Source organism: Lichenostomus cassidix, chromosome Z (genome assembly GCF_008360975.1).
Source record: "Lichenostomus cassidix isolate B80296 chromosome Z, HeHo_3.0, whole genome shotgun sequence".
Classification (NCBI taxonomy): Eukaryota; Metazoa; Chordata; class Aves; order Passeriformes; family Meliphagidae; genus Lichenostomus; species Lichenostomus cassidix.
The window spans coordinates 62,567,390-62,581,632 of record NC_139511.1 but is presented as its reverse complement, the minus strand read 5'-3'; the positions used below and the strand labels follow the sequence as shown (position 1 = coordinate 62,581,632).

Genomic DNA, 14,243 nt, shown 5'->3' with positions numbered 1-14,243 from the left:
TGCTGCTGAGAATTGGCATCTCCCTTTACAGCCCATCATTGCCTCAAGACATGCCCTGAGTTATTTTCAAATTCAAATTATTGAATACAGCAATAATCTGATGACAATTGAGGAAAATAATGAAGCTTATACCATGTCACAGCTCTTCAAATCCAAAACTAACAAACGGTTACCATGTAGTAAACACATTTTTTTGCCTTTTTAAGTTATTAGTCTTACCTCTTTGAGTTATATCAACCAAAAGAGATGACTGTGCTTGCCCAATCAGATTTGACACACCTAATATGAAATCATAGGTTTTTTGATCAGGCAGTACTGGAAAGCCACAGGCACGGTCTCTATTCATTTCATTGACGTCGCATGAAACATTTTTACCAGACATTCTACAAAGTAAAAAGGGAAGGAAAAGCTTAATTTTTGAATAAGTTAATTCCTAGCAACAGTCAGAAGCCTAGATTGAAAACATGGTACAGAATGATGGGTTCAGTCCACATGGCTTACAGAATGATTTGATTGCAGAGGCATATCTAATACCACAACGCAGGTTAAAGTGGCATCAGTCATGACTTGCCCTGTTCTCACATGAAACTCTCCTCTTCCACTAGCATAACATTTCCATTCTCTCACTTTTCAAAAGCCTGGAAAACAGGTAGGTCCTGTAAAACCACCTCACAAGTCACAACTAAGATTCTGATTTAAAGTATCTTTGTTCAGATCGGCATACATTTGCATTTAAAGAATTTTCTTCATTGCCTTCTGAACTAGTGAGATGCTACACACATTGTCTTTCTATTAGCTCTGTCAATCCTGAACTAAGGTTTGTTACCTAGAATACATCCACAAGTCCCAGTTGTCTTTTAATCAAAAACGGGAGAGACAGTCTGGTAACAGACAAGAACAGTGGTGCATTTTTAGGGATAAAAATCTAACTTGTGTATCTGTACGTACATTCATGTATTTACTTAAATTACAATCTGTGTAAGCCTCTCATTCAGTAGCACAAGTTTAATTAACTTCTTCCTTTGGGCATTTTACTGTGTTCTAGCTGAGCTCTGAGCTCCATCCACACTGTGTTCTCTATTTCAGTAGTTCAGTGTGGGCTGAGAACAAGGATGAGAGTATTTATCCTGGAACGCATCACATTAATCTCACGGCTTTCGGCTGAGCAAAACAAGACTGGACAACATCCTTGTTTATGAGATGAACACAGGCAGTCAATGACTGAAGCTCCTTTCCTGGGAAGACCTGCTCTGTTTTGCCCACCTCTTTGCATCCTACCCAGTGACGCTTTTAGCACTGGCACTCTAGATGACATCTGTGACTATAACTCAAACCTCATTGCCTCCAACGTGCTTCTAAGCCACCATGAGACTCCACTTCTCATCATTTTGTGTGACTCAGGCCTCTCCTGGCTTCTTTCCCTGACTGCTCCTTTGGAATGACACAGGAGCCTCCTCACCACAGGAGTTTTGTTAACTCCTCACTAACTTCTAAACACAACAACCAAGGAATCCCCTTTGCAAGTGCTATTCCAAATAGCGTTTCTTCTTTTTTAAAGCTTTACATGACCTACCCTGTAATACAATGTAGGAGGACACTAGTTGACTGCTTTCTGTGGGTGAAACCAGTGTTATTTGTCCCTTTCAGAGTTTTATGGCTAACATTTACACTGCCTGCTCCAATTCCAAACAGCGTTTGGAAGTGCAAGTGCTATTCCAAACAGCATTTCTTCTCTTTTAAGGCTTTAGATGCCCTACCCTGTAATACAATGTAGGAGGACACCAGTTGACTGCTTTCTGTGGGTGAAACCAGTGTTATTTGTCCCTTTCAGAGTTTTATAGCTAACATTTACACTGCCCGCTCCAATTCTGAACATTGAGAGAACACATGGAGGCTAATTGCTATTTTCCCTAGCGGCTGTTGGGAAATGCCCCACGACCTGTCTCACAATTGTTACTCAGTGAACTTCTGTCATCCTGCCTAGCAGAAGCTCAGTAAATGATCCGATCTGATCTGACATGATCTGATCCAGGTTTTATACAAAAAAATTCTAAAAATTAGTGACTGACTCCTGCTATCTCCCTGCATTTTCATATTGGTCTTGTCCACATGATGGCAGAAGCCTGATACACTAAGTCCTTTACCAAATCATGAGCTCGTAATGGTATAAACCTTTGGGAAAAGTCATCCTTAGCTCCCACTGGAATTTTGCAGGGATAGACAAGGGTTTTTCAAGTTTAGTTTAGGTACAGCTTCCAGAAAGACTTGAAATGTATTTTAGGCTCTAAGCAATCACATTTCAATAGGTATGGTGCAGTAAGTCACAGACAGCAATGGAGGTATTCCAGTTGTACCCTTTTACTCCTTTTAGTGCAGATTAATTTTACCTTTCAAATAAACTGTACTTTGTTTTTCGTTCTCCATATAGTCCACTGGGTCTGCCTGGTTTCCAGGTGCATTTTATTATCAGAAAGTTGGATGTTTCACAGCTGAGGTTTTGGGGAATATCAGGAGCATCTGTAGAATGAAAGGAAACCAAACCAGTTAGCTGATGTTTTGCCATCCTAGTGTGACATTTGGGTCACTGACTTCCTGAAAGAATTGCTCTTTTGTTTTGCTGGGTTCTGAAAGCATCACTCTTTTGTTTTGCTGCAAAAATACATGGCAAGAGTTACATTTCAACCACATAAGTAATACGGTTTTTAAAAAAAATCACAATAAAATAGATGGATAATTATTATCAGCCACATCTGACTGACACTTGACTCTAGAATTCTAAGTGGGTGGGTAATCTGGCAAATCACATGCAAACATGTTCACAGGCTCCAGGCTCTGACCTGGAAGTGTTTCACTGAAACTCTGCCAAGAGTTTTTTCTGAAATTCTGAGCATCAGTTCAGCCGCTGAGCAATGCAAGAATGCTGTCGGCTGTGCGTCACATTTTCTCACATGCCAGCCCCACCACTGCTTTGAATTCTCCAAACAAGTCGTGTCAAGGAAATGGTCCCTTTAGCACCAATTCCACACTGATTCTAAAAATTAAAGCAAGCCCAGAATGACTCATCCTCTTTACCATGGCTTTGGAAGAGCCCATCTTTGTCCTTTAAGTCTTGTTCTTTGCTCACATACTAGAGCAGCACTGAGTGCCTTGCTGGAAAAGATGGGCAGCACTCCTAACAGAGAGGGTAATCATGCCAATGTGAGACTAGGCAGAGCACTCACTTCAAGTCTTGTACACTTGTGGCATATGAGATTGGAAAGGTATACGCCAAAGGTTGCACAACAATAGCCACATAGAGATATATCCCTTCTCTCTGCCCTAGAGAAGGGGAACTAACACAAGAGGCAACAGTGGCAGGCTCAGTTCAGATTATGAAGAGTGAGCCAAAAAAGAACACCAGTATTGCTAGCCCTAGGCTTAACCAAAGTGATGTGTATACATATTTACTTTGTCTACCTTTTCTTCCTCAAGCGTCTCACATCAGCAAGTGGACCATAACAACTCCTCTCCCCACTAGGCAGGTACCACAAGAAGAAACACTGATAACAGACTTGGCATCCCATCTCTTCAAAAAAAACCACTGTGATGGAAAAACCTATGGGACTGTCACAGCCTTCATCTTTGAACCACTGACTTATTTACCTGGAAGATTTTCCCACAAAAGCAAATTCTGCACAAATAACATAAAATGGTGTATGACTGAGAAGTCATAAAATGGTGAATTCTGCTTTGCATTTTCTATTGCACACTTAACAGACAAAGTCAATGACAGGATGCACAGGCTGGAGATTGGAACAAACTTCCAAAATTATTCCAGTTTCTCCTGTCCTTTTCCTCAACTCCAAGGACCATAAGTTCAAAGGCAGGCATTTGTAATGGGGAATGGGATTCTAATGAGCAACTATTGCTCAAATTTCCTGTGGGGAAATCACACAAAACTTTAAAGTGACCAATGATGGGGAAGAAGAGAGAGGTACTTGCAGCCATTTGTTTTAACTAGTATCTGTTTCTGGAACATATGTCTGAGCCTGACATGGTCACATAGAGAAGATATACAGTGATTCAGTGTCTTTAAAGAAAATACTAAAAGGATGTTTTAGAAGAATGTCCAGGAAAGAGGAATTATTGCCTGGTTTCCTTTGCTGTAATTAGCTCTCAGGGAGCTTCTGCCCTGGATGAGCATCTGTTGCTGCTGTTGTTTCAAGTTTAACTGTTTTGTTGTCTTCACCTGACTGATTGGTAAATGAATGTTTGCATTTGTAGTTCTAGCTCTTACTCTCTCCTAGTCATGGACTAAGCTAGAACAGATAAAGTGTAACTAGAACAGTAAACCTAAAGTGATAGAGACTGGTAGAGACAGGGGTTGAGTATTCACATGGCAATAAACTACTTGGCATTCCAGATCATGAAAAGGTACCTTAGAACAAGAATCAATGAGAAAAGCACTGGGCCAGGTTCTAAAAGAAGAGGGCTTACATGGGTATCTTCTCACCCTTCCAGCCTTGGTCTGGAAGCTGGTCATAAGCTGGCCTTTCAACAGTGAAATCAAACAAGCACAATTCCCAGGTCAACTTTAAAACCAATGACCAGGAGGAAAAAAACCCCAAAATAGCATTTGTTTCCTAACAGAACCCTAAGATTATTTTGATTTTCCTAAGGTTCGTAAACATGATACATACATCCTACAAACACGACAGTTCCATCCATCCCATTTTCGAGGTGGCACACTACATTTGTCCCACTGGTATCTGAAGCACTGGCATTCAGCACTCTGATGGCATGGCTCCGACTGCTCAGTTGTATCATTTTGTAAGGTTTTGATCCATAAGTCATATTTGTTATGTGCTGATCTTCTTCATGGACACAGCAAAACGTCACATCAGAACCTACTGCCACCACAGTGTCCAGAGGAAACACTCCACTCCCACCAGGCTCAGTATCTTTTCCTAGTAGAGAAGGAAGAAAACAAACAGAAAAAACCAAACAAAAAAACCTCACATGAACAATGTGCTTTAAACACATTGCCGATCAGCTAAAATGTGACTGAGGAGCACTCCAATGCATGCAAATAAATGCTTGCTAGGTTCCATTAACTAGTGATTGCATTATTTCTCTAATCAAAACAGCCTCAAAGGCAGTAGCCCATAACCACCTAATGCTTTTCCTCTGATTTTGGCCTAACTCTTATAAAGAAATCGAAGCCTGTGTGGTGAAAAGGGAACAAACATACCAGGGATTACTTCTGCTGGGCTCCAGTCACTCCAATCCTTGGGGCCAACAAACTGTGTTGCATTAATGTAGCAGCGAATCTTCACATAATGTGATGTGCACTCCAAAGGCATATCTGATGACCAGTTCCAAGAAAGAATGAGGTCTTCATGAGTCAGTTTTGAGTAGTAAGTAACCTGCAAAGTTTTTGCACCAAGAAATAACCAAGACAGAGCTTATGATCACCTGCTAGTAACGACACATAATCTCCCAGTTGTCAACAGAATGGCAAATTAGGTGAAGTAAATCATAAAGTCCCAACAGATTACTGGAGTGTGCCACCTAACTTTTAGTTGTGCTGTGAATTTACCTGGACAAAAGCCTAAGTTCCTAAATAGCCCACCAGTTAGGTAGACTGCCAGTCAGAAATACCAGAGGGCAGACATTTGATGGAGAACAGAAAGATTGCCAAGCATTTAAAGAAGTATATGCTGCATCCTGAGCTTCTTCCAAGTAACTTCTCCAAAATAAAACTCTTCTAATATTGGTCCCAGATTGCACATTTTGTCTTTTCTCCATTACTAAAATTTATAGAATAGGGCTAAAAATTGGCCTGGAAGAATTCTGATTACAAAAAAAGAAAAAAGCAAGCTGAGCATTTAAAGACCACCAAGACTAGAGACACTGTGGGAGATACAGAGACAATGATATAAAGTACCTGCCAATTTCATAAATTCTAATTACAAAATCCCTCTACTAGATTAAAAAAAAGAAAAACCTGTTGTGACTAAGTACAGACAGTATAGTAGCCAATGTTTCCATAACTTTAAAACTTAACAAGAAGTTACCTACCAGAAACATGACTACACTCATGCTTCTAAGTCCTGCAAAGCTCTACAGTCTTCATCATTCTCAGCTTTCTTCAAGTGACCTCTCAGAACATTACCAAGGGCAAAAATTGTATATATATTTTTTGTAAAGGAAGTAAGGGACTTACTTGTGTGACTTCTTCCATTGTTTCTTTTCGGAGTATCTGAATTTGCCAAATGGCATCCAGTCCATAGGGGAAGACCGATCCATTATCACTCCACTTCAGATTTAATGTGGAAGTTGAAAAGTCAGGCGTTAAGCTAAGGATGTGCGGAGTGACAGGAACAAAGGCTGGAAAAAGACAGGGGGGAAAAAGCCATATTCAGGTGATCAGTCTGCAACACCAGCCCTACAGGTGTTTAGCAGCCACATCTCCCTGCTCTGAACTGGCCAGTAGCCATACAAGCATGTAACTCAACCTCTGTAATTAGAACAAGATGGGCTCTCTCACTACTTGAGTATGAAAGTTCTCAGGAAAGCACAGGTGCAGATGAATCATCAGGCAGCATTTTCTTTTAATACCTCAGCGTGCAGATGGGCAAGTAACTGATGGTGAACATGACTCTTCAAAATGCATACTAAGGAAGATATCCCAACTTTCAAAACCCTCCTTCAATACCACAGTGATAAAGGAAACATGATGGCAGTCTTTGAAGTGTGCATGAGAACACTTCCAGGAAGGATGGTGGAAAAACATCCCCAAAAGAAGTAAGTTTTGTAGACCACTAGGGAAGTGGGGACTTGCCACAAAAGGGAGAGTAGGAAAGAAGGAGGGCAGAAGCACAGAATGAAAGAAACTCACATGAGATTCTGAAGAAGATTATGGGCAAAATGATTTTAAGATACCAGAAGTAGCTTAAGATTTTAAATTTTAAGCTACTAAGGGCATGAGATTATGATGAGGCAGGACAGGGAGATTAAACAGAAGCATCTCTTCTACAAATGCATGGTGGTGAAGTGAGAGGTTGAGAAACAGGGAAGAACTATGATAACACAAGGGTTATGCCAGTTCAGTGGGCCTGGTGAAGGATAAAATATATTTTTTAAATGTGTGATACATCCAACTTCAATCCTGACCAACGATCTGAGTGCCTGCAAAGTGTTCAGCACAATCAATACATTGCCCACAATAACCTGTGATGAACCTGAGGCACTCATTCTGCTGAACAAATATTTTTGACTTGCATTTTGTTGAAGTTCTTGAGCTGCTCTTGACTGCAAACAGAACCATGGATAAAAAGTGTTGCTGACATTAGAATCTGACTACACTGAAGGAGTAAGCAGGCAAACCAAAGCCAAAGACTAGAGTAAGCAAGGCAGATTGTGTCACTCCCATCTTCAGTTTACAACTTCCTCCTTCGCCTGGAAGAAGTGGGAAAAAGTCTAATTTACTTACGTGTATATATTAGGAATTTGTTTACAAATGCTTCCTAATTTATAACTAGGACAAAAAATGGCAAAGAGTGAGGGATGTAATGTATTTTGTTTTCCTCCTTACATTCTGCCCTTGATTTTTCTGCTGTGAACTATGGGTAAGAGGAGTATTCTTTCTCTTGAAGGACTAGAGAAAACAACCTATTGTGTATGGTAGCTTCATATGGACTCAGCGTATCAACATTTTACATACAGAAATGCTGCCAAAGAAACCTGCAAGCATGTACACATCTGAAGAACTGTTAAACATAGTACAAAGGCCTTAGGTACACACACACAGCCTGATACTTACAGATGTCTTTCTGGTGAATTACAAATTCTTTGGTAGCAAAAGCAGCTCTAGAGCTTTTGATTGTCACTGTGCTGGAGCTCTCTGGGACTGGAATCTCAACCCTTCTCTCCTTAGTTTTAAAACACACTTGAGGGGTAAGGTCACTGAAAAGGCAGAGAGGATTAAGCAGTTATTTCAGCTGATAGGAAGCTAAGGCAAGTTAAGTCATATTCTTGGACACTAATAAAACACAAATTCTCTGTAATAAACAGAAAGATTCATATCGAGGTTGTGAAGGAGTGAGACTTGCATGGGCTTTGGTTAGCCTCAGATTAATGGCATTCCCTCATCTTTCAAGTCACTTTTATCACAGTGATAGGTTGTGCATTAGCTGTGTAATACAACTACGCAGCTGTTAAGAGAGCACTTCAAAGTGAAAACCTTGCTTTTTAACCAAAATCACAGAATCATAGAATCATCAAGGTTGGAAAAAACCTTTAAGGTCATAAAATGCAACTGTCAACCTAGTACAAGCACCATGTTCACCATTCAACCCTATCTCTAAGTGCCATATCCACATAGTTTTTGAACACTTCAAGGAATGGTGACTCCCCACTTCCCAGGGCAGTCTGTTCCAATGCTTTACAACCCTTTTTGTAAAAAAATGTTTCCTACTATATAAATAAACTTGAGGCCAACAAAAGACATCTTTCTGAAACCTAGTCACCATGAATCAATATTCCAAAATAAGAAAAATAAAAGACCCCAAACCTAACCTAACAGTATTGCCACCTCCCTTTGTGTTTCCTGACTCACTCTCCCTCCACTTCTTCTCAAAGTGAGAGCATATGCGTTGAAAGAGCAGGTTTACCACCTGTGTTTACATCTTAGAACAAATTTTTTAGCTCCCTTCTGCTGCTCAGCTCACAGGGAAAGAGCAGAGAGCAGGGCAGAGGATTCCTAAGATCCCAGGTGAAAATGCAGTCTGTGCTTAATGTCTGTGCAGTGCTCAGCACAATGTGATCTGGCTTTTGTCTTTAAGATGTAGATATATACAGGAAACAATAATGGATGGGTCAAGCCCCTTTGCTCATTATCACTGATATGCAAATAGAAAGGCAGAAAGTTTGGAAAAATCCAGACCTTCCTCTTGGGGGAATGACGGCAGGAAGGAAAGCAGAGAGAACAATACCAGACTTCCTGCTGAGGGACTGTTACTCACTTATGAACTGGAAAAGGACCCTGGAGCTCCCATCAGCTGGAGTCAAGAGCTTGGGTTGAACTCTTAAGATTCACTCCAGACTCTGGGCTAGAGAAAGCCAGCTGAGACTTGAGTGCTCAGAGAGGCTATCCCTCTTCTGTACTGGGATATTGTTAGAGGATGTTTGGGCAACTGCAAAACAAAACCTCTTTCCCTCAGGGATGTCTGCACCAAGCTCATCTCAGACTCTCTGCTTCAGGGGCCCCAGCCTGTCCCACTTTGCTAAGGAGAAACAGCAGCAGCTACATAATGTTTTTTGCTCAGAGGGCAGTACCTCATGAACTCTGCACTTCTGAACTCTGGCTGCAAAGTCATATATATAGTGTTTTTTAAATGGAAGTGATAGCTGGCAATGCAGCAGGAATAATGAGACACAGAAAATCAAGCATGTAGGTGGACTAAGTGCAGCCAAGCCCTGGGACTCCAAGGAAAAGCCTGGCCTGCCTGCAGAATTTACAGGAAAAAGACAGAACAAATATCTGGATTGGGGGCAGGATCAAGATGCAGGATGGATTTGAACTCATCCCTAGCACATGATAAGAATTTGGCAGACCCACAGCATGGGGAATTGAACATGTAGTTCTCATTAGTAAAAAACACACAGAAGATTTACGTTTTTTTAACTTCCCAAAATTCTCAAATTGCATTCATTTCAGAAAAGCTGTTTTAATTCTGAAAAAATTTTTATGTTTCCTCTAATGCAGTGTTCTTCAGAGAGATTAACATTTATAAAGCTTGTAAGGCAGTCACTGAGAGGTTTTTCATGTTTTTCCACATGAAATCCACGTGAATCTCAACATTTGTGTCATATATTCTACTGCTTTGGCCCACAACATCAGGATTCACTGCTTCCAACTCTCATTTCCTTTTGGACTGAACCTGTTTTGAAGATATCCCTCATGAAAACTCTGAGCAAGGGATAGGCAGACACACAGAGAAGTCTGAGTAAATAAGAGCATCTTCCAGTCCTTTGAAAAGAGCAAGCAGATTTTGGCAGGCAAACTGTTAGCATGGAACAATTTTGCCAGAAACCCTGCCATTGCCTGAGTTAACAGGGCCTAGGGGGAGAACCACCCAAGGAAAACTGATGGGGAGATGCTGGGAAACAACACCATCACAATTTCCATGGGCAGCGACTGAGGAAAAATTGTACTTTCATAACTATTTGGTATTTTTCAACCAGGTATGTGAGGGACTTACTTGGTAGTGTAGCAAAAGTCAGTTTGGCCATGTCTTCCTCTAGAAGAGAAATCCCAAGTACAGATCATTTCGTGTAAATTGTGCGTTACACATTTTAAATTCTGGGGGTTCCCTAGAGAGCCTGAAACCATATGAGAAATACAGTCAAAAACTGCAGGTCAAAAATGAGCAACTGTAAAACAACTGCTATTGTTCACATCTATAGCCTTTCTTCTTACATTTGTATTGCATGCATGTCTGGCCAGTATTTTAAGACTGTTGAATGATTTGTGTGCCTGATTAGATAGCCACACACTCACAGACTTCTAGAGGTACCAAAGATCTGGGTTTATACTCATGTGCGTAACACAGGCAGCCTCCTCTTTTCACAATACCCATTCCTTGCCTAGCCTAATAACCAGGCTTTGGGCCAATGGCAAAACCACAGGCTTTGATTTTAACCTAATGAGTTTTATGCTCTCCTCCAGTGTCATACATGGAGGGCAATTAATGACAGACAGACAGTTAATGATAACGTGTGAAATTGTTGAAGAGAGCCAACATATACAGCGAAAAGGTTTCAATGCGGGCATTTACACCAAATGCATATGCAGACTGTCAGTGGCATTATGGACAATTTTACACCCAGTTTTGCACTGGTTTACAAGATGCTGCTGGGCTCTGGAAAGCAGAGACCAGGCTTGGCACTATCTCAATCCCTAGATGGAGTGGGGCCTCAGAGGTGACAGGATTTGAACATACGCATAGTAGGAAAGCAATGCAATGACAAGGTGTCAGTACAGAAGCTACAGAAAAAAAGCAGTTAGTGAATTACATTGCAATAACTTACCTATCTCTTGGCTATATACTAGGCATTTTAAGCATAAAATAGCTAGTGCTAAAAGGCAGCGGAGGCTTGAGTTCTTCCACATTCTTCTGTTTGTTTTAAGAATAGCAGCTTTAAGCAGGAGTAAACATCTTCCAACAAGCTGGTCAGTTCTAAAATTAAATACAGAAATAAAAACTATGACCAAAGTTTTAAATTCTAGAGCTGGTATTCCACAAACGCCACTTTTAGTTCCATCTACTTTTCTTCAATAATGTCCCCAGGCATAGCAACTCCTTTTCCTTTGTCTGGCAAACAAACCTCTTCTCTGACCCAACAACTCCTTGGTTCATACATTTCCAGTAAGACATTTCAGTAAGACATTTCAGTAAGACCATAAACATAAAACTCTACGGTTCATAGGTATCCTTCAGAACTATCTGATATCAGAACAGAACAGACAAGTCAGAATATTCCCCTAGAATAAACTTCTTCAACTTAGATGAAATGTCATATCCACAAAGCATATTGTGTGTCATGAATGGAAATGTCCCCTGCTTCATTTATGCACTTAAGGGGACAGGATAGACCTGTCATCTGTTTTCTTCTTTCCTCTGCTCACTTTTCATATTGCTGCTATTGAAAGCTATGGGATATCCGAGACATTGCAGGACCAGATCTGATCACCCAGGATCACTAGTTCAATCCAGTGTTAAATAATAAAACCTGGAGGAAAAACAGTGAGGAAAAAAGAGTGAGCTATTTCTCTATCAAAAGATACTTGTTGCTGCAATTACTGACTTCAGAGTAAAAACTTATCTGGAATATTGTGTTTAGCATGTTCATTGAATATTAGAAGTTTTCTTCTTTAAAAAGGGAAGTTCAGCTGTTCAGCAGGATCCAGGGAACACATTCAGTTCCACCCATAAATCTACAACCTTCAGATTTTGTTCTCAAAAAGGAAAAACTGAAGGAAGACCTATCCAGAAACTCAGTCAACTCCTGGTGTGTGGCTTCCCTGCTGCTTGGAATCTGTGAAGACTTGAGCACCCTTCAGGGGCCATAAGTCCCACATAGCAAGAGGACCCCTCTCAGCAACCAAAAGCAGGAGCTGGGTCATTTTCTTGTTAGACTACGACCAAGCCCAACTGCCCTACAGAGCAGCTTCCCATTTTGTCCAGGCTCCTATTTTGAAAGGCTTCTGACCTTGACTCAGAAATATCTTCCAAAGCTAGATGTACATCACTGTCACAACAACAAACTTTGTCTAAAAGCTTATGTAATTTTAAAAGAAACCCCTCTTCAGGAAGTCCCCTGAGCCACCAGGACTGCCCTCCCTCATCCCGGTGATACAACCATGTACTTTTATTAGTTTGGGTTTTTTTTTTAATTTTTTTTTTAAGGAATCCTCCCTTAGGGGAGAGCTGGAAATAACTGAAATGCTCTTCTGTCCCTCACCAATCTGCGCTGTGCAAGGAGAAACATAGCAGCACTATGCCAAATAACCCAGAGCTGCTCACAAGGCACCACTTCTTTCTCTTGGTCTGCAATAACCAGGCTGAAGGAAAGGCCCAGGCAGCAGAAGAAATGAGAGAAATGCCATGGTGAAAAACGACTGGTGTTAAGAAACACCCATAAATCTTAACAATTATTTTCATTTCAGTATGTTCTCAAACGACTTGAAAACCTCACTAAACACTAAACACAAGTAATTTAAGATATACTGCCCCAAGACACTATCTTTCACATATTCCTAATTTGCAACATCCATGACGTGCAACTTGTTAGAAGCCAAATCAGGAGCAGCGGTTGACAAATCCATTTTCAGATAAATGAAGAACCAACCAGCAGAATAAATATGTTAATCTCTGTGCCAAATTCTCCCATTTTATCTCAGGGTCTTCATATTGTATTTCTCCATGTTATTAATGAAAATATGGGATGTTACCTGCAGGTTTAAGCTTTGCTCACAAACTTCTAAATTTGTAAAAAATGTGAAGACCACTCACAGCCTGGGAGTCACATGGCTAAAATGACTGATTTCTATTTGTGAAATACATACAAATTTTATCTGTTTCTGAGAACTTCTCCAGAAGAGAGAACTGAGCTGTGATGTTAATTAAATCCCAAGCCTCTCATATTAATCCCAACCCTCTAAACACATTACCTGTGTAGACTTGTGTAAAACCTGTTTGGTCATGCCAGGTTTATGAGGTAGATTCAGCAACCACGTGTGTGTGTATGCATTTTAAGAAAATCTGTTTTTCTGCTCCTTTTTCAAAACATAGCTTACTGAGTTGTCCTCCTACTGCAGAAGTTTTAAGAGTAACATCATAGCAGTGCCTTACAAGAAATCTGAGTCATACCAAGTTCTCCTAACTCAAGCACAGTTTTAATTTCAATTTCAGAGTCAGGCACAGAAGTGAACCTATGTAGTCTCATGCAGGGCATGATGAGAGTCTTGTAAACCACAATCTTCTGTAACAAGAACAGACTCCCTGGCTCTTGTGTTCTCATACACATTTTATAACTTGCTGAAAAGTTGGCAATTATAAGCCTCATGTCTCATAATTAAATGCCATTAGTCAGGAGAAAAGATTCCCGTTTAAAGGCTTGTTTTAATTATGAAGTTACAAAATAATTGAAGCACTTTAAAAATAGGAAGTTTACTTTCTTTGGATGAAAGCTCCCTCCCATCAGTTCAAGACTAACTCAAACAAGGCATGGAGGGTTTTCCTGACCCTGAAAGATAGGAAAAGCATGTTGTCCTCTAGACAGAGGTACTCTTAGGAGTCAGGGATATTTATTTAGGACAAGAGAGGTCAACATTGTCAGAAGAAGGCAAAACCTTGACAATGGTGGCTGGAATGCAACAACAGCAGTTGTTACTGAATGTAAATGTCTTTACAGTGCAGGTCTTTGTTTCTAAAAATGGTATGAAAGGGATTAAGCCCATTGTCTGCACCAGAAAAAGCTCCTGGAGCTAAACCACTTTTAACAGTTGTCCATCTTAAAAAATATCAGCAGTAGCACGTCCCACAACGATTTCATTTCCTTGGGCAATATATTTGTGTCACTTCACTGGCACTATCATCAATGCTCCAAATGCGCTCCACACATCTCTTGCTCCATTTTAAGCACATTATTTTGTCCTATCTCCAGCAGACAAAGAACAGTTTATCCTCTGCCTTGCA

General features: G+C 40.5%; 1 protein-coding gene across 4 annotated transcripts in view; it reads right to left on the bottom strand.

Moving 5' to 3' along the window:
* Positions 1 to 14,243, bottom strand: part of LIFR (LIF receptor subunit alpha) — a 53,552-nt gene that overhangs the window by 22,178 nt on the left and 17,131 nt on the right. For all 4 annotated transcript variants that reach the window (XM_085043024.1, XM_085043025.1, XM_085043022.1 and 1 more), the window contains 8 exons: positions 11,074 to 11,222; positions 10,245 to 10,365; positions 7,805 to 7,947; positions 6,206 to 6,369; positions 5,231 to 5,405; positions 4,680 to 4,946; positions 2,388 to 2,517; positions 220 to 383 (listed from right to left, as the gene is read on the bottom strand). In XM_085043024.1, coding sequence (XP_084899150.1) covers positions 220 to 383; positions 2,388 to 2,517; positions 4,680 to 4,946; positions 5,231 to 5,405; positions 6,206 to 6,369; positions 7,805 to 7,947; positions 10,245 to 10,365; positions 11,074 to 11,155 — 1,246 coding nt within the window. In that variant the 5' untranslated portion in view covers positions 11,156 to 11,222. The remainder of the gene's footprint in view (positions 1 to 219; positions 384 to 2,387; positions 2,518 to 4,679; positions 4,947 to 5,230; positions 5,406 to 6,205; positions 6,370 to 7,804; positions 7,948 to 10,244; positions 10,366 to 11,073; positions 11,223 to 14,243) is intronic.